The sequence below is a fragment of the Macaca nemestrina genome, chromosome 7, assembly GCF_043159975.1.
Source record: "Macaca nemestrina isolate mMacNem1 chromosome 7, mMacNem.hap1, whole genome shotgun sequence".
NCBI lineage: Eukaryota > Metazoa > Chordata > Mammalia > Primates > Cercopithecidae > Macaca > Macaca nemestrina.
In genome coordinates this window covers 46,982,879-47,000,572 of record NC_092131.1, presented here as the reverse complement: position 1 = coordinate 47,000,572, position 17,694 = coordinate 46,982,879, and the positions used below count along the sequence as shown (strand labels likewise).

The 17,694-nt window shown below is 36.3% G+C and overlaps 1 protein-coding gene and 1 long non-coding RNA gene across 4 annotated transcripts in view; one reads left to right on the top strand and one right to left on the bottom strand.

The window, feature by feature from the left end:
* The window catches only part of LOC105473660 (solute carrier family 38 member 6), a 66,026-nt gene extending 49,839 nt beyond the window's left edge, over window positions 1-16,187 (top strand). For 2 of the 3 annotated variants that reach the window (XM_011727574.3, XM_011727576.2), the window contains exons 9-16: window positions 3,316-3,381; window positions 3,620-3,673; window positions 5,509-5,588; window positions 6,250-6,350; window positions 10,946-11,070; window positions 12,230-12,374; window positions 12,483-12,577; window positions 12,760-16,187. In XM_011727574.3, the coding sequence (XP_011725876.2) occupies window positions 3,316-3,381; window positions 3,620-3,673; window positions 5,509-5,588; window positions 6,250-6,350; window positions 10,946-11,070; window positions 12,230-12,374; window positions 12,483-12,577; window positions 12,760-12,840 (747 nt within the window). In that variant the 3' untranslated portion in view covers window positions 12,841-16,187. The remainder of the gene's footprint in view (window positions 1-3,315; window positions 3,382-3,619; window positions 3,674-5,508; window positions 5,589-6,249; window positions 6,351-10,945; window positions 11,071-12,229; window positions 12,375-12,482; window positions 12,578-12,759) is intronic. The other variant, XM_011727575.3, reaches the window with a different exon arrangement.
* On the bottom strand, window positions 1,378-9,857 carry LOC139364278 (uncharacterized). The gene is made up of 4 exons (XR_011625824.1): window positions 9,742-9,857; window positions 6,195-6,251; window positions 3,246-3,427; window positions 1,378-1,512 (listed from the first exon to the last, which is right to left on the bottom strand). It is a non-coding gene; the product is annotated as an uncharacterized lncRNA (long non-coding RNA).
* Window positions 16,188-17,694: the final 1,507 nt, after the last annotated feature.

Sequence of the window (17,694 nt, the reverse complement as noted above, 5' to 3'; positions counted from 1 at the left end):
AATATGTATAGTATTTATATCCCATTTTTTAAAAATCAGTTCAGAAACTATTATTTTCTTATATTCTTTGAATAATATAAATTAAAACCTATATTTTATCTGTTCTCCCAGATCTGATTTTCATTTAAAAAATTTAACCTAAATTTTTGCCCCCTCTAAAATATTTTACAATTTTAAAAATAAATTTTATCAGTGTTTCAGAATGATACCAACAAGATGGATTTACCTTTTTTGGTAAATTTACTTTTTTTTGGTGTATTTTAGACACAAACGAATTACCATTCGTTCTAAAAGTTCTATATTTAGTGCAGATTAGTATTCTAAGCAACGTTTTAATAGGTCAGTAATCCAATTAGACAACTTTTTTTTAAGAGACAGAATCTCTCTCTCCAGTCACCCAGACTGGAGTGCAGTGGCATGATCATAGCTCACTGCAGCCTCAAACTCCTGGGCTTAAGTGATTCCCCTGCATCAGCTTTCTGAGTAGCTAGAACGACAGCCGCATGCCACCACGCCTGTATAATTTCTTTTTTTTTTTTTTGAGACGGAGTCTCGCTCTGTCACCCAGGCTGGAGTGCAGTGGCGCCATCTCGGCTCACTGCAAGCTCCACCTCCTGGGTTCACGCCATTCTCCTGCCTCAGCCTCCCGAGTAGCTGGGACTATAGGCACCCGCTACCATGCCTGGCTAATTTTTTGTATTTTTAGTAGAGATGGGGTTTCACCATGTTAGCCAGGATGGTCTTGATCTCCTGACTTCGTGATCTGCCCGCCTCGCCTCCCAAAGTGCTGGAATTACAGACGTGAGCCACCGTGCCCGGTCAGATAATTTTTTTTTTAATGTTTGTAGAGACAGAGTCTCATGTTGCCCAGGCTAGTCTTTAACTCCTGTGTTCAAGCGATCCTCCCACCTTGGCCTCCCAAAGTGCTGAGATTATAGGTGTGAGCCACTGCACTGGCCTGAAATAGAGAATTATTTAAATGGATTTTAGTCAGAAGCTTTCCTTCTACTGAACACTATGTTAGACATTTTAGGGTGTGGAAATTTAACCTGGACACTAGTCTTAAGGATCTGTCAATCTAGTAGGGGAGATAAATTTCTTTTCAAACATAGAGAACAATGTGTGCAATATATAATTAAGTATTCATATATTTGCTTCAGAATAAGAGTCTCAAGAGTTGAGAGAAGAGAAGGCTCACTGAGAGCTAGAGTAAAGGAGGATTTTAAAGGAAATACAACTTGAGTTGAGCCACAAAAGATGCAAAGGGCTTAGAGCAGAGAGCAGGAAGGGAGGCCTTTTGTGCAAGTGAACAAATATTTTTAATACTTAATCTCCTTTTTGCTTTGTCATTCCAACCCCAAGACATCTTCTTACCAACCTGAGCAAGGACTTCCTGTTAATCTTTCCTCTTTGTTGTTGGGTCTCGTTTCACTCCTGTTCTGTACTTCTGCTTTGGGGAACATCATCTCTATCCACCCCATACCACCGTGCAGGCTTGGAGTTGGGATGGATCTTTGCAGAGAAATTAGCTGTAGTAACTAAACTATTAATATAAAATCAGGCTACTACTTATTTTTTTCTAATTAATAAAAATTAATGATAATATTGCATTTTGGAGCATTGCTTTGAAATATTTTGATTTGAAAGCTTAAGAAATAACAACTGATAAATGAGGCAGCTCACATACAGAATTTATCAAGGTACATGGTGCACAGCAAGTGCTCAGTAAATGTTTTTTTCTGCCAACACTACCATTGTTAGTAAGGTGAAAATGTAAGAAACTGAATTTGGGCCAGTGCAGTGTGGCTCACACCTGTAATCCCAGCACTTTGGGAGCCTGGGACAGGCAGATCACTTGAGCCCAGGAGTTCGAGACCAGCCTGGGCAACATGGCAAACTCTCGTCTCTACAAAAAACACAAAAATTAGCTGGGTATGATGGCCACGCACCTGTAATCCCAGCTACTCAAGAGGCTGTGGTGGGAGGATGGTTTGAGCCTGGGAGGTGGAGGTTGCAGTGAGCTGAGATTCTGTTACTGCACTCCAGACTGGGTGACAGAGTGAGACCCTGTCTTAAAAAAACAAGAAAAGAAACTGAATTTGGAGCAGTTTCACCCTCACCCCATCCTCATCCTTTTTTTTTTTGGAAAACCCATCAAGATAATGATGGTGAGATTATTGCTTTTGATTTTGTTATTTTCTTTTGGTAAGTTGACTGTTTCATTTTATGTCATATTGAAACTTACCTAGAAATGTCAAAGCAACTTGTCTAGTTTATCCTTATACAGTAATTTTTTTCTTGGTGAGGTTTTTAATTAAAAGTGATTCTTTAGTTCACTCCTTAACTTAATCCTAAAAGTACGTGTTTGCCTTATATTTGTTTTATCAGTGTGTAAAATTTTGATTAAATTAGTCAAAATCCAAAACTAGGTAAATACAAAGTAGGAATAGAAATAGTGTTTACGTATTGGTCTCCTACAAAGGACAAATACTTTATTCTTTCTTGTCCCTTTGTGCACTGGGATTCAGCCTGGAGCAAACATTTACAGAGTAATTATGTGCCCTGAAACAACAGCAACAATGGTAATATTGACAGAGCCACAGCTATAGGTCTAATAACAAGATGGCCACAATTAAGAGTAAAAACGTGAAACATTTTCATTGATTAATTCTGGGAAACAGCATCCCTCTGGATTTCTTTTAATGTTTTTTTTTTTTTTAATTTATTTTTACCAGCTGGAGTTCCCTAGCTATATGCTCTTATTCCAGCCAGCTTTCTCCACATTCGCCAAAAATAATTCAAATCTGTAAAAGTAAGGAGGGGCAGCACTTAGTGCGTACATCAGAAATCCCTGAGCTCCTCCTGTGTATAACGTCTCTACTTATTTCTTCCTGTGGCCTTTCTGTAAACTGCTATTAAATGTTTCTCTATTCACTAATACCTGCTCCACAAATAACCATATTCCTGTATGACAGTCACTGAAAACATCATGTTCCTATTTTTAGTTGCACTTAAAAAAAAAATGCCTTGATGATGTTGGAATTTTGAAAGTTGACACAAGAGTACCCTTAGTCTTTAATGGGGGAGATCTCTACTTAACACCCTGCAGTCTCCAACCCCCTCCCTGCCGCAGGTGACCTTGTTAAATGTTGACCCCATTCTAACCAGGAAAAGTCACAGAAGCAGAGAGTCTTCTATTAGCATCTGATTTGATATGGCATGAGATTAATTGAAATGATACTGACCTATTTAAATTCAGTTTCTTACTCGTTTTATAAGAAATGATCTGAGTGCTGATTCTGTTTACTTTTTTAGGTAGTAATTAAAAAATGGTCCATCCCTTGTCCTCTGACATTAAATTATGTAGAGAAATGCTTCCAGGTAATAGCTGATATTTTCTTTTCAGTTTCTTCCTTTTTATTTTAAACTAAAAAGAAAAGAAAGACTAATGATTCTTTTCTGATTAATGAAAAAGTAATGGCTATATTGCATTTTAGAACTTTGTTTTGAAATACTTTGATTTGAAAGCCTCGTAATAATAAATTCATCATTTTTATTGATATATTCTGAAATTTAATGGCTGTTGGTTTCTCTTTTTCCCCTCAATACTCTTAAACAGATTTCAAATGCTACAGATGATTGTAAGCCAAAACTCTTTCATTTCTCCAAAGAGGTGTGTAAGTTATTAACAGATACTTTTAGTTGATTTTTCACATTTCAAGTTTTAAGAGGTTTGTGTAACAGGGTCTCTTAGGTCTTTGTACCTGTAACTAATTAATTTTCATGAAAGTGCTAAGTATAGGATTGCCTACCAGAAGAATACTATTATTTAACACAGGGTGGCCTATTATGAAACAGCCACCTTTTTTTTTTTTTTTTTCCCCTGGCATGCCTTTAAATGGAGCCTGTTGTAAATGGGCCTCTGCCTAAAAGAACAGATTTACCGAATGTCTGGTCTGGCCAATAAGGTCCTCTGTGTATACAGACTTCCTGTTGCCCTCTGGACTTGTAAAGCTAAATAGCCAATTATATCAAAAACTCTTCCCCTGTGAGTAGAACCTTGGTCTGTAGCTAAACAGCCTCATCATTGGACTAGGGATTGAGCACTGCCAATATATCTTCTGGCCAACATTCCAAAGTTGAAATTTATGATGCCAGGAGTAGAGACTAGGAGACCAAGTCCCTTTGCCTTCTCTAAGAGCTGTAGGATACTGGAAATGCCTGTAAGAGCCCCTAAGCATCAGCAGAGGAGACAAGAACTGTGACATGGATGGTCTCTGCTTTACCACTCTAGAAGAGCTCAGAGTCTTCCCTGTTGCTGCAAGCCTCTTCGTCTATACTTTCTGACTCTGCTGAAATGCTATTTTGTATAGGTCCCACATGCATGCTAGAATCCCCCCTGCTCATGTACAACTCTATTACTGTAGAATGTTGGTGTGGTTACTTCACCATGCAGAATTTTCCTTTTTATCTTTAGTTTTTAAATGAGAAATATCTCTCTGGTCCAAAAGGGAGATTACCAAATCTTTTACATGGTAAAGACCTCCAGGTGCCTTAAAGATCTAGGTAGGATAATTGACAAGCCAGGAAATTGAGCAATATATGAAATAGAGAATTTGTGAATTAAACTCTCATTTTCCTAGTCCAGCCTCAGGAAACACTACAACTTCCTCTCTCCTAAACCCCTTTAGATATTTTAAGACTCTAGGCATTATGTCCCAAGATAGGTCTTCATTTCTGGAATTTCTTTTGTTTAAGAGCCTAAAGTTAGTTAAGTGGAAATTTTTTTAGAGCAGAAATGAAAAAATAGATCACCATCATCTATTTGGTAAAGATGGTATTTTCACTTAAATGGTGACTTCTTTTGCTTTACTCTGACTCTTAAGTATTCTAATAATAAAAACAAAACCTTATACTTGTATATTACATTGGATCTCTTAAGAGTTTGTAGGTCTAGAATAAATGATATTCATTCCCATTGAAAGAGATCCTAATCAAAGATGCTGGCAATATTAAAATGTGATTAATATTTTCGGTATTCCCTTGGATTAAGTTCATGGAAGCAGGTTCAAGAGTATTAACTATTAGTTCTGCTTAGAGTAAAAAGATACGTTTAAATGGTGCATACATTTAGAAGACTGAGAATTTAAAAAGAACATTTCTAAAATGTTATTTTATCTCATTTAAATATTATTTATCTTATGTAATTTTAAAAATCTTATCCAGATAATGTAAAAGTAGTGATTGTAGTAAAAGCAACATGGTATGGGAAACCAAACAAAAAATATTCTGGCTAGTACAGGCAAGCCTACTTCAAATAAAATATTTGCTGGTGATCACAAGTGTTTTCTCTTTTAAAAAATTCTTATTTTATAAAGAGAGGACTCATTAAAGATGAAATAAATGTAATCAAATTGATTTTTTAAAGAACTGAGTTTTTTGTCAAATGAAATAATGGCTTCAGTAGAGCGACATTTAATAATTTTGTCTTTTTAAAATTTTTTTCAGAGTGCATATGCCTTACCAACCATGGCTTTTTCATTTCTCTGCCATACCTCAATATTGCCCATATACTGTGAACTTCAAAGGTACTGTAGAATCCTGGAATATTTTAAATATATTGTGTTTCTTTTTACCTCTAGGGCTTTCAGATTGAATGACATTCTCTTTTATTAATCCTTTCCTCTCATCAGTGGATCCTAAGTGTTAGTTTAAAACAAAACAAACTAGAGTTAGTTCTGTTCAAGGTGAGAATGTTTCCTACAAGTGTAATCTTTGAGACTGGCTCACACCTGTAATCCCAGCACTTTGGGAGGCCGAGGCAGGTGGATCACCTGAGGTCAGGAGTTCAAGACCAGCCTGGCTAACATGGTGAAACCCCGTCTCTACTCTATTTTGTATTTCTAAAAATACAAAAAAATTAGCTGGATGTGGTGGCAGGCACCTGTAATCCCAGCTACTCGTGAGGCTGAGGCAGGAGAATTGCTTGAACCCAGGAGGTGGAGGTTACAGTGAGCCAAGATCACACTACTGTATTCCAGCCTGGGCGACAGAGTGAGACTCTGTCTCAAAAAAAAAAAAAAAAGAAGCATAATTTATGTGTACTAATTTCAAATGAGGAATTCTAGTGTGTAGTTATTGATGAAGTTGTTCTTGAATGAGGAATTCTCTCGACCAGCTTAGGACATACTTACTTCTTTACGTATAATTCAGATCACTTATTCTACCTTTGCCATTTTTGTCTTTTAGTCCTTCAAAGAAAAGAATGCAGAATGTTACCAATACAGCAATTGCTTTAAGTTTTCTCATTTATTTTATATCTGCACTCTTTGGCTACCTCACTTTTTATGGTAAGTACATTTTAAAATTATAGATGACAAAATAATAGTTACATAGATGGCCTCACGCCAATGTATAGACTTTACTGATGCCTTTTATTACTAAGTTAATTTGTTCAGGTCACCAAATTACAATGCAGAACTGTGGTAGTTCTTGAGGCCTAAACAATTGGATTATCTTTCTTTTAGAAAGGTAGTTCAGGTTTAAGATTAATGACTTCTTAGATGAAAATTTTCTTAAACACTTAAGTAAAACGTCAGGCTTAGGGACATTGATTCTTCCTATAAGAAAAAATGTGCAATTTTAATGATTCTGTTTTTCTTAAATTTTGAATTCAATATATTAGTCTAATTCAGAAATGTGGGGGTTGGGTGAGTCAGTCATCTTAATTGCAAAAGAACAAGTTGAGAAAGGAAAGGGTTTTACACTGGGCTCTAGCTGTATACTTAGATGTCAGACATCTCTGCCTTCAGACCTAATTATCACAGGATTCAGCAGATGTGCATTCTATGATGCACCATGACCTTTCTCCTTAATTATTTTTACAGGTTCTTTTAAATTTATGCAACAAAAATAAAATTGTGTTTTATTTCTTTTGCAAAAACAGTCTGCTTTGTATGTTGATTTTTTTTTCCTCTTCTGATAAGAACCTCAAGAAAAAGTAAACTTCTGTGTACACCATCAGGAAAAGCATTATTTCCAATGTGAGCATGGTGCCTGCTAGAGACACTACGAAGAAAGTTAAAACAGATTGTCAAGCTTTTCTGCTCATCATTAATAAAACAAAATTACTTAAATATATAAACTTTATTTTTAGATGTTGGGTTTGTTAGTTTTTATACAGACTTGAACTCAATAAGACTTTTCTGTGTCAATAAGATACTATAACAGGGTCTCTTGGGATCCAAATATGTTTTTTATAGTGGAATAGCTATATATTTCTTTTATTAAAATTGCCACCTGGCACAAACACTGTTATATTTAGGGATCCTCAGCAATGAGAAAAAGTCCCAAAAAACTGACCTCCTTCTTCTCCTTATGGATAAATATAACTATCTAGAAGAAACCTCAGATGGCTTGCCAATATCCAGGCTGGCTGAGAAATTGTTACATGAATCACCATTAGGTGCTTAGAAGCTGTATTAAATTGTAGCTGTATGGCCGGGCGCGGTGGCTCAAGCCTGTAATCCCAGCACTTTGGGAGGCCGAGGCGGGCGGATCACAAGGTCAGGAGATCGAGACCACAGTGAAACCCCGTCTCTACTAAAAATACAAAAAATTAGCCGGGCGCGGTGGCAGGCGCCTGTAGTCCTAGCTACTCAGGAGGCTGAGGCAGGAGAATGGCGTGAACCCAGGAGGCGGAGCTTGCAGTGAGCCGAGATCGCGCCACTGCACTCCAGCCTGGGCAACAGCATGAGACTCCGTCTCAAAAAAAAAAAAAAAAAAAAAAAAAAAAAAAAAAAAAAAATTGTAGCTGTATTAAATTGAAAGGGATGTGGAGTAGGGATGGAAGCTAATACCTTTATTGAGCTAACATTTAAGCAAGTGGCATGTATTTTATATATACTGCCTAACTTAATCGTTATAACAACTCTGCAAGCTAAGTGTAGGTTCATTTAGGTTGAGTAATTAGACCAGATACTTGAAGCCAATTAATAGTGGAATTGGGATTTGAATCTAGTTTTGTCTCTCTCCAAAGCCAGTGCCTTTATTGCTGTGCTGTCTCCTCAGAAACTGTGCTGTAGAAGCCAGATTTCCTTTATTCCAAGTTTTTGTTAAGGTGATCGATCTTTTAGGAAAAATATGACTCACTTAAGCTGTAGGCATCCATCTATGTATGTATCTACGTGTAATCTATCTATCTAACATTGTTGCTTGAACACAAAGGCTAAAGGTTTTCATCATGTAGATGGCATGTTTCCTAGACAAGGATTTGCTTAGTTATCAAGTAAAGCCATTATGTTGTCTCTGATTTAATCCCTTCTCCACCAATGCAAATTCTTCAGAGTATGCAAATTTTATATAATGGAGAAATACACATCTAAGAAAATCACATGGTAGGTAGGTAGGCAGATAAATGGGTGGATGAATAGAGATAGATAGATAGATAGATAGATAGATAGATAGATAGATAGATAGAATAAATGATACAAAAGTAAGTTATTCTCCAAAGACAGAAGAGGCAGATATTGATTTGCTCTTGGATTGTGAATCATAACCAAGAAAAGCCTTTGATCATATCTTTCATAACAGGAGCTTTGTGTCATAGGAAGAAATTGCTGATGGAACCTGAGATCTTATCATAAGGGCTAGCCTGAACTTTAGGCTTCTAATTCGTTTTACAGATGAGCAACTAAAGCCCAGAGAGGCAAAGTGACCTGTCACAGAATTAAAGGCAGGTGTCCTGAATACTAATCCAGTGTTCTTTCTGCTACTTTGTGATAATCTTTGTAAACTTCATACCCTGTTTGACAATGTGTATTAAACAGGCCCGCCTCCTGACTTCAATGGCATATATAACTTGCAGAGCACCATTAGGCCCTTTCTGAGATTTGTAGAGATTTGTCTGAATCCGGGGAAGCATGCAGTACTCTATCCCTCACATATGTTATGGCTCAGTTAAGAACACAGAGTGACTGGCTCAGAAGAAGGGTTTTCATCCTGGGAAAGTAGAAAGTGGACATGTGACATCTATGTTGAATTTGTAATAAATCTAGTTCTTCAAGATTCAGGAGCTGCTTTGGATCCTTTTATCCAGAGCTCCCAAAGCTTAATTTCTAAATTTGTCAGATTAAAGGGACCTATAGGTAATGTACCTAGATACTTGCTCTGATTACAGCTGTGAAAGAAAGAGAAAAGGGTTCCTCTGGTGAGCCAGGCCAATGCCCAAATGTTGCATAATAGCCAGGCCATTTAAAAAGTCTATGAGGTTGTTAGGCAAGAAGTGTTAATAGCTCATTTTATGATTCAGAAAATGGAAATAAAATAGTTTGCCATATTTCTCCAAAGACTCACAAGTATCTCACAGATTTGGAAATAGAATCCAGATTTCCTAGCTCTTCTTAGTCTCCTACTTAGTCCAAAACCCACATTGTGTAAAGTATGTTTTTGATACTTTGGACAATTCATTTCTCTCCTGTTTCCATTATCACTAGTCTAGTTCAGATTCTCTTTACCTCTCAGTGATTGTAACAGTAGCTGTTATGCCTGTTTGGGGTCTCTTTTTCTTCCGATCCATACTCCTGCTTAGTTCAGATCATAATACACTGTTCTTTGTAAGTCATTGTTGCATTTCTGTGGCCTACCAGATTGAGGCCACACCATGCAGAACTATATTACTAGGTCTTAAATGTATTTCCAGCCCTATCACCCACACACTGTTTCATCCACTCTAGTACTTACTAGACCACTTATTTTCTCAGAGGCAGATTCCCTTTGCTTTTGTTTGTGCTGCTCCTTGCTTCTAGAGAATCTCTTCCCCCACATCTTTGAACATCAGCACACACGCATTGACTCATGTAATGTTCTCAGTAACCCTGTAGTTCAGCATATTACCATCCCCATTTTAAAGATGTAGGAACTGAGAGACTCAGAGAAGTTAAGTTAGTAGTAACTGGTGGGATTTGAACATGTTCTGTGTCATCACAGTTTAGAATCTCCATAGCTCTTGTTTAGAACTCTCTGGCCACTTACATGTGTGTATCACACTTTCTGTCATATCTATATGTGTTCATCTTATCTCTTCTCAAAGTTCCCTGAGAACAGAGGTATGTTTCCTTTGGTTGTTGATTTCCCTCAAAGAATCGTTTCTAAAACTCTCTCAAATTAAAAAGCACCATTCTATTTTAAGTACAAACTGATACTTTCCCACAAAACACTGATATCCAGTGTTTCTGGCACCCTCAGTCTTCTTTCCCCTTGTCTTGAGTTGAGGTGAGGGAGACATTGTGAGAATGCAAGAACGCTGTGGAGCAAAGCTTGGTTGGCATGTATAAATCCTATTGCTGACCACCACACACTGGCCTACTAAGTAAGACATTTCCCTAACACTTCTCTTTTTTATCTAAAACATGAATCCACAGATGAAATGTAACATGCACCAAACTCTGAGATTCTAGAAAACACTGTGGTATTGAGGAAAAGATACTGGCTCTAGCACCAAAAAGAAGTAGGTGTATGGCACTGCCACTTTGTGTTATGTGATCTTAGGCAAATCATTTAACACCTTTGGACCTGCCTATGTGTTAATATTGTTATCATAGGGACTAAATTCAACAACACATGTGAAAGCACTTTATAAACAAACAGCACAAATGGTCAAACCCTTAGATTATGGAAAGGTTCCAAAGAGATAATTTAGTATACATATTCATTGTCATATTTTAATTTTAGAGGTTCTGCTTGTTCTGGTTTTTATTAAAAGAAAAAGTGTTAGGTTTCAAGAAGATATTTAATTAATGTCTCTGTTTCATAGGCTAGGGGAAAGGCCAGGATTTGGTAATGGGAATCTAAAATCTGTTACCATCCATTAGTGCAAAGGAAAATAATTTTTTTACTATTGATATCTGAGTACTTTATAATGTAATCCTTATTATTTTATCCACAGACAAAGTGGAGTCAGAATTACTAAAAGGTTATAGTAAATACTTACCACATGATGTTGTTGTCATGACTGTGAAGTTATGCATACTATTTGCTGTGCTTTTGACAGTCCCTCTAATCCACTTCCCTGTAAGTACTCTTAAAGGGTTTTGTTGCCTAGTATGGACGCTTCCTAATAGGGCAACACTAATTCTTTGCAGAATAGAATGCTTGAATCACATCTAGTCTTGTATATGTTATTCACTTGTCAAGTAATTGATCAAAGACTTCATACTTGCATATGGCCCCATGAAAGCATAAAAATAACAGTGAGCCACTAAGCTAATTTGTGCTTTTTGAGATTTAGTTTAGCTTTCCGTTCTCCCACAGCATTGTTTCCAATTTAGAAACTATAGTTCTTCTAAAGTTTTGGGGTTTTTTCCCCTCTTTAATTCTGTATTCTGTTTTCAAAAAAAATGTGCATGAAGAGGAAAAAGTCAAGTCAGCAAAAATAAGCTCCTCTGGTTTATTGTAAATTTATTTTCGCTTAAGCATTCTAGTTCAATCTTGGTCAAAATATTTTATTTGCTCTAGAATTGTAATTCAAGGGGCAAAACAGATTTTCATTGCATCTGGTTGCTATACATAAGAGTCTTAAGAGTTTCTGAGAAAATGGGAACAAAGGCTTTGGATATAAATGCATCTGCATGGATGTCTTAAGTCTCTAATGCTGAGTTTTGTAAGAACTGGGCCTTCAAGCCTCCTCCCTGTGTGGGCTGCAGTGCCAAGATTACAGCAGGGACTGGATAAATTTTTGGGGGATGTGACCGCCTGCTGTTCCCTTAGCAGTGGGAAGTGTAGTGAACTATATTTTCATATTTACAGGCTGTAAAACATATAATATAAAATAAAATAGTAAGTGATATTTCTTTCCCATGGCATGATTTCTTTTTCTTTTATAAATTGTCTGTCTTTTTTTAATCTGTTGAATTTAATGAAAATGATTCTTTGAGTTTTTTTCATATTTTTATTATTGGTAATTTAAAAAAATTATGCAACCTAAAAAAATTGCATGTGAAAATTTTTTCTAGCATTAAAGCTAGGTATTTTTATGAAGCTTACACAGAAGGGGTTAGTATATAAACAGTTTATGTGTATAAACACCTTATAATAATAGTTTATGCTGTATTTTTGGAATCTAAATGATGTAGGAGGCAAAAATATCACGGTTATTGTATATGTTTCTCTCAGCAAATATTTGGACTTTGACATTTCCTCTTTGCTATATGTTTCTTTTTCTGTAACACAGGCCAGAAAAGCTGTAATGATGATGTTTTTCTCCAATTTTCCATTCTCGTGGATTCGCCATTTTTTGATCACTCTAGCACTCAATATTATCATCGTTTTACTTGCAATATATGTTCCTGACATTAGAAATGTATTTGGTGTAGTTGGTAAGTTTTCTGTTTCAAAAAGTTCACGTAATAAAATTGATAAAATTGTTACCCAGCCTCACATCTGAATCCAACAATATCCTCTCTTTTTTTCCCTCCAATTTAAAGGTGCCAGTACATCAACATGTTTGATTTTTATATTCCCAGGATTGTTTTATCTTAAACTTAGCAGAGAGGATTTTCTCTCATGGAAAAAATTCGGGGTAGGTTGTTTTTATTTCTTTCTTTTAAGACTTCTATTTTAAGAAATAGTTTGTCAGTTTATATTATTTTACATACATCAAGAAAATCAATATATTTTAAAATATAAAATACATTATTTCAGAGAGTAGAGGCTTAACAAATAATCTAATTGTGTTTTTTATCTTTTTTCTTGTTTCCACAGGCATTTGTTTTGCTCATCTTTGGAATTTTGGTTGGGAATTTTAGTTTAGCACTCATCATTTTTGATTGGATTAACAAATAAATATTTTCCTACTTCTTAAAAGAATAATATACCTCTATATGTAAGAATGAATTATTCTGGAAGACACCCTGGATGAAAAATAACATTTTAATAAAAAATATTAACAGAAAAGCAGAACAAAATGGCAGTGGGTATGGGGAAGTAAGAGTATAGCAGTTTTAATCAAAAAAAGAAACAAACTTGAAATGCTTTTAAACATATTGGGTCAATCTTTTGTTTTTTAAATTAATATCTTTAATGGTAGTTTTATGTTTGCAGAAATCCTGAACAGAAAGTATAGAGTTCACATATACCTTTTTATGCCAACATACAGTTTCCCCTATTATTAACTCATGTTCGTGTGGTACGTTTGTTACATTTGATGAGCCAATGTTAACTATTATTATTAACTAAAGTTCATAGTTTACCTTAGGTTTCATTCTTGGCAACGACTAGCAACCACTGATTTTTTTTTTTAACTTTTATTTTAGGTTCAGGGTTACAAGTGAAAGTTTGTTACATAGGTAAACTTATGTCACAGGAGTTTGTTATACAAATTATTTCATCACCCAGGTATTAAACCCAGTACCCATTAGTTACTTTTCTGCTCCTCTCCCTCTTCCCACCCTCTACCCATAAGCCCAAGTTGTTTTTTTCTTTGTGTTCGTAAGTTCTTATTATTTAGCTCTCACATATAAATGAAGACATGCAATATTTGGTTTTCTTTTCCTGTGTTAGTTTGCTAAGGATAAAAGCCTCCACCTCCATCCATGTTCCTGCAAAAGACATGATCTTATTTTTTTTATGGTTGCATAGTATTCCATGGTGTATATGTACCATATTTTCTGTCCATCATTGCCATATCCAGTCTGTCATTGATGGTATATAGGTTGATTCCATGTCTTTGCTATTGTGAATAGTGCTACAGTGAACATTTGTGTGCATGTGTCTTTATGGTAGAATAATTTATGTTTCTTGTGGTGTATACTCAGTAATGGGATTGCTGGGATGAATGGTAGTTTTGCTTTTAGCTCTTCAAGAAATCATCATACTGCTTCCACAATTGTTGAACTAATTTACACTCCCACCAAAAGTGTGTAAGTGTTCCCTTTTGTCCGCAACCTTACCAGCATCTGTTATTTTTTGACTTTTTAATAGTAGCCATTCTGACTGATATGAGATGATAATCTCCTTGTGGTTTGGATTTGCATTTCTCTAATCAGTGATACTGAGCTTTTTATTGTTCTTGTTGGCAGCATGTATGCCTTCTTTTGAGAAGTGTCTGTTCATGTCCTTTGCCCACTTTTTAATGGGATTGTTTGTTTTTCTCTTGTAAATTTGTTTAAGTTCCTCATAGATGCTGAATATTAGACCTTTGTTGGATGTATAGTTTGCACATATTTTCTCCTATTCTGTAGGCTGTTTACTCTGATGATAGTTTTTTTTGCTGTGCAGAAGCTCTTAAGTTTAGTTAGATCTCATTTGTCAGTTAATTTTTGCTTTTGTTGTGATTGCTTGGTGCCTTTGTCATGAAATCTTTGCCCGTTCCTATGTCCGGGATGGTATTGCCTAGGTTGTCTTCCAGGGTTTTTAAAGTTTTGGGTTTTACATTTAAGTCATTAATCCATCCTGAGTTGATTTTTATATATGGTATAAGGAAGGGGTACCACTTCAGTCTTCTGCATATGGCTAGCCAGTTATTCCAGCACCATTTATTGAATAGTGAGTCTTTTCCCCATTGCTTGTTTTTGTCAGCTTTGTTGAAGATCAGATGGTCATAGGTGTGTGGCCTTATTTCTGGGATCCCTATACGGTTCCATTGGTCTATGTGTCTGTTTTTGTACCATTGCCATGCTGTTTTAGTTCCTGTAGTCCTGTAGTATAGTTTGAAGTGGGTTAATGTGATACCTCCAGCTTTGTTCTTTTTGCTTAAGATTGCCTTGGCTATTCAGGCCCTTTTTTGGTTCCACATGAATTTTAAAATAGTTTTATCTAGTTATGTGAAGAATATCATTGGTAGTTTGATAGGAATAGCATTGAATCTATAAATTGCTTTGGCCAGTATGGCCATTTTAATGATATTCATTCTTCCTAACCATGAACGTGGAATGTTTTTCCATTTGTTTGTGTCTTCTCTGATTTCTTTAAGCAGTGTTTTATAATTCTCATTGTAAAAATCTTTCACCTCCCTGGTTAGCTATATTCCTAGGTATTTTATTCTTCTTGTGGTAGTTGTGAATGGGATTGCCTGATTTGGCTCTCAGTTTGGCTACTGGTGGTATATAGGAATGCTAGTAATTTTTGTACATCGATTTTATATCCTGAAACTTTGCTGAAGTTATCAGCTAAAAGAGCTTTTGGGTAGAGACTTTTCTAGATATAGAATTATGTCATCTGCAAACAGAGATAGTTTGACTTCCTCTCTTCCTATTTGGATGTCCTTTCTTTCTTTCTCTTGCCTGGCTGCTCTGGCTAGGACTTCCAATACTATGTTGAATAGGAGTGGTGAGAGAGGGTGTCCTCCTCTTATGCCAGTTTTCAAGGGAAATGCTTCCAGCTTTTGTCTATTCAGTATAATGTTGGCCGTGAGTTTGTCATGGATGCCACTTATTATTTTGAGGTATGTTCCTACAATATCTAGTTTGTTGAGAGCTTTTAACATGAAGGGGTATTGAATTTTATCAAAAGCCTTTTCTGCATCTATTGAGATGATCATGTGGTTTTTGTCTTTAGTTCTGTTTATGTGATTAATCACATTTATTGATTTGCATATGTTGAACCACCCTTGCATCTCGTATAAGTGTACTTGATCATGGTGGATTAGCTTTTAATGTGTTGCTGGATTCAGTTTGCAAGTATTTTGTTGAGGCTTTTTGCATCGATATTCATCAAGGATATTGACCTGAAGTTTTCTTTTTTTATTGTGTATCTGCCAGGTTTTAGTATCAAGGTGATGCTGGCCTCATAGAATGAGGTGAAGAGGAGTCCCTCCTCCTCAATTTTTTTGGAGTGGTTTCTGTAGGAATAGTACCTGCTCTTCTTTGTACATTTCCACTGATCATTTTACTGTGTCCATAGTTTTGTCTTTTCCAAAATATCATATAGTTGCAATCATACAGTATGTATCATTTTCAGACTGGCTTATTTCATTTACCAATATGCAATTAAGTTTATTCTGTGTCTTTTTGTGGCTTAATAGCTCCTTTTTAGCACTGAATAGTATTCCATTGTATGGATATACCACAGTTTGTTTATCCATTCACCTGTTGAAAGATCTCTTGGTTGCTTCCAAGTCTTTGCAATTACAAATAAAGCTGTTCTAAGCATTCATGCGCAGGTTTTTTTTGTTTTGTTTTGAGACGAAGTCTCACTCTGTCACCCAGGCTGGAGTGCAGTGGCGCGATCTCGGCTCACTGCAACCTCCACCTCTCAGGTTCAAGCGATTCTCGTGCCTCAGCCTCCCAAGTAGCTGGGATTACAGGCACCACCACTACGCCTGGCTGATTTTTTCTATTTTTAGTAGAGATGGGGTTTTACCATGTTGGCCAGGCTGGTCTTATACTCCTGACATCAGGTGATCCATCCACCTCAGCCTCCTGAAGTGCTGGGATTACAGGCGTAAGCCACGGTGCCCAGCCCCTGTGCAGATTTTTGTGTAGATATAATGTCCAGCCTATTTGGGTAAATACCATGGAGCACAGTTCCTACATTGTATGGTAAGAGTATATTTAATTTTATGAGAAATTGCCAAACTACCTTCCAAAATGGCTGTAACATTTTATATTCCAGACAACAGTAAGAGTTTCTGTGGTGTCAGTGTTTTAGATTTTCGCCATTCTAATTGGCAGGTAGTGGTATCTCATTGTTTTAGTTTGCAATTCCCTAATATGATACTGAGGATCTTTTCATATGCATTTTTATCATCTGTTTGTTTTGTTTGGTGAAGTATCTGTTTAGCTCAACTCTCTTTTGTCTTTTTTTTTTTAAAGACTGGGTCTTGCTATGTTACCCCAGCTGGATTTGAATTCCTGGGCTCAAATGATGCTAGTGCCTCAGCATACTGAGTAGCTGAGACTGCAGCCACACACCACCATTTTTTAATTCTTTTCTCATTGTTGACTTTTAAGCATTCTTTTTATATTTTATATTTCTTAGGGGGTTTTTGTTTTGGTTTGGTTTTTTGAGACAGAGTCTCACTTCTGTCACCCAGACTGGAGTGCAGTGGTATAATCTCAGCTCACTGCAACCTCTGCCTCCTGGGTTCAAGTAATTCTAGTGCCTCAGCCTCCCAAGTAGCTGGAATTACAGGCGCATGCCACCACACCCAGCTAATTTTTGTATTTTTAGTAGAGATGGGGTTTCACCATGTTGGCCAGGCTGGTCGCAAACTCCTTACCTCAAGTGATCCGCCCACCTCAGCCTCCCAAAGTGTTGAGATTACAGGCATAAGCCACCATGCCCAGCCAATTTCTATTTTTTAAATGTGTTTTGCAAAGATTTTTTTTTTTTTTTTTTTTGTGGCTTACTGTTTTATTCTCTTAACAGTGTCTTTCAAAGAGAAGAAGTGTTTAAATGTTCTTAAATATATTGGGTCAATCTTTTGTTTGTTTGTTTTAAGAAATCAGTGTATTAAATTTATATACAAAATTGATTCTTAGCTATGGTTTAATGTTGTCAGCATCAGTCACTAATAACAAAACTGAGATTGTTCTACTTGGTGTTTTCCTCCCTGTAAATCCTATCTAAACACTTTTCCTCTTCTGTTCATTATGAGATAGACCTGTGATGACTGGCTGTGTACTTGAAAGTCCTTTCTCTGAGTTTTCTTAGTTGGTCACAAAAACAGGCAACATTCTACTTGGCAAACAGAGACAA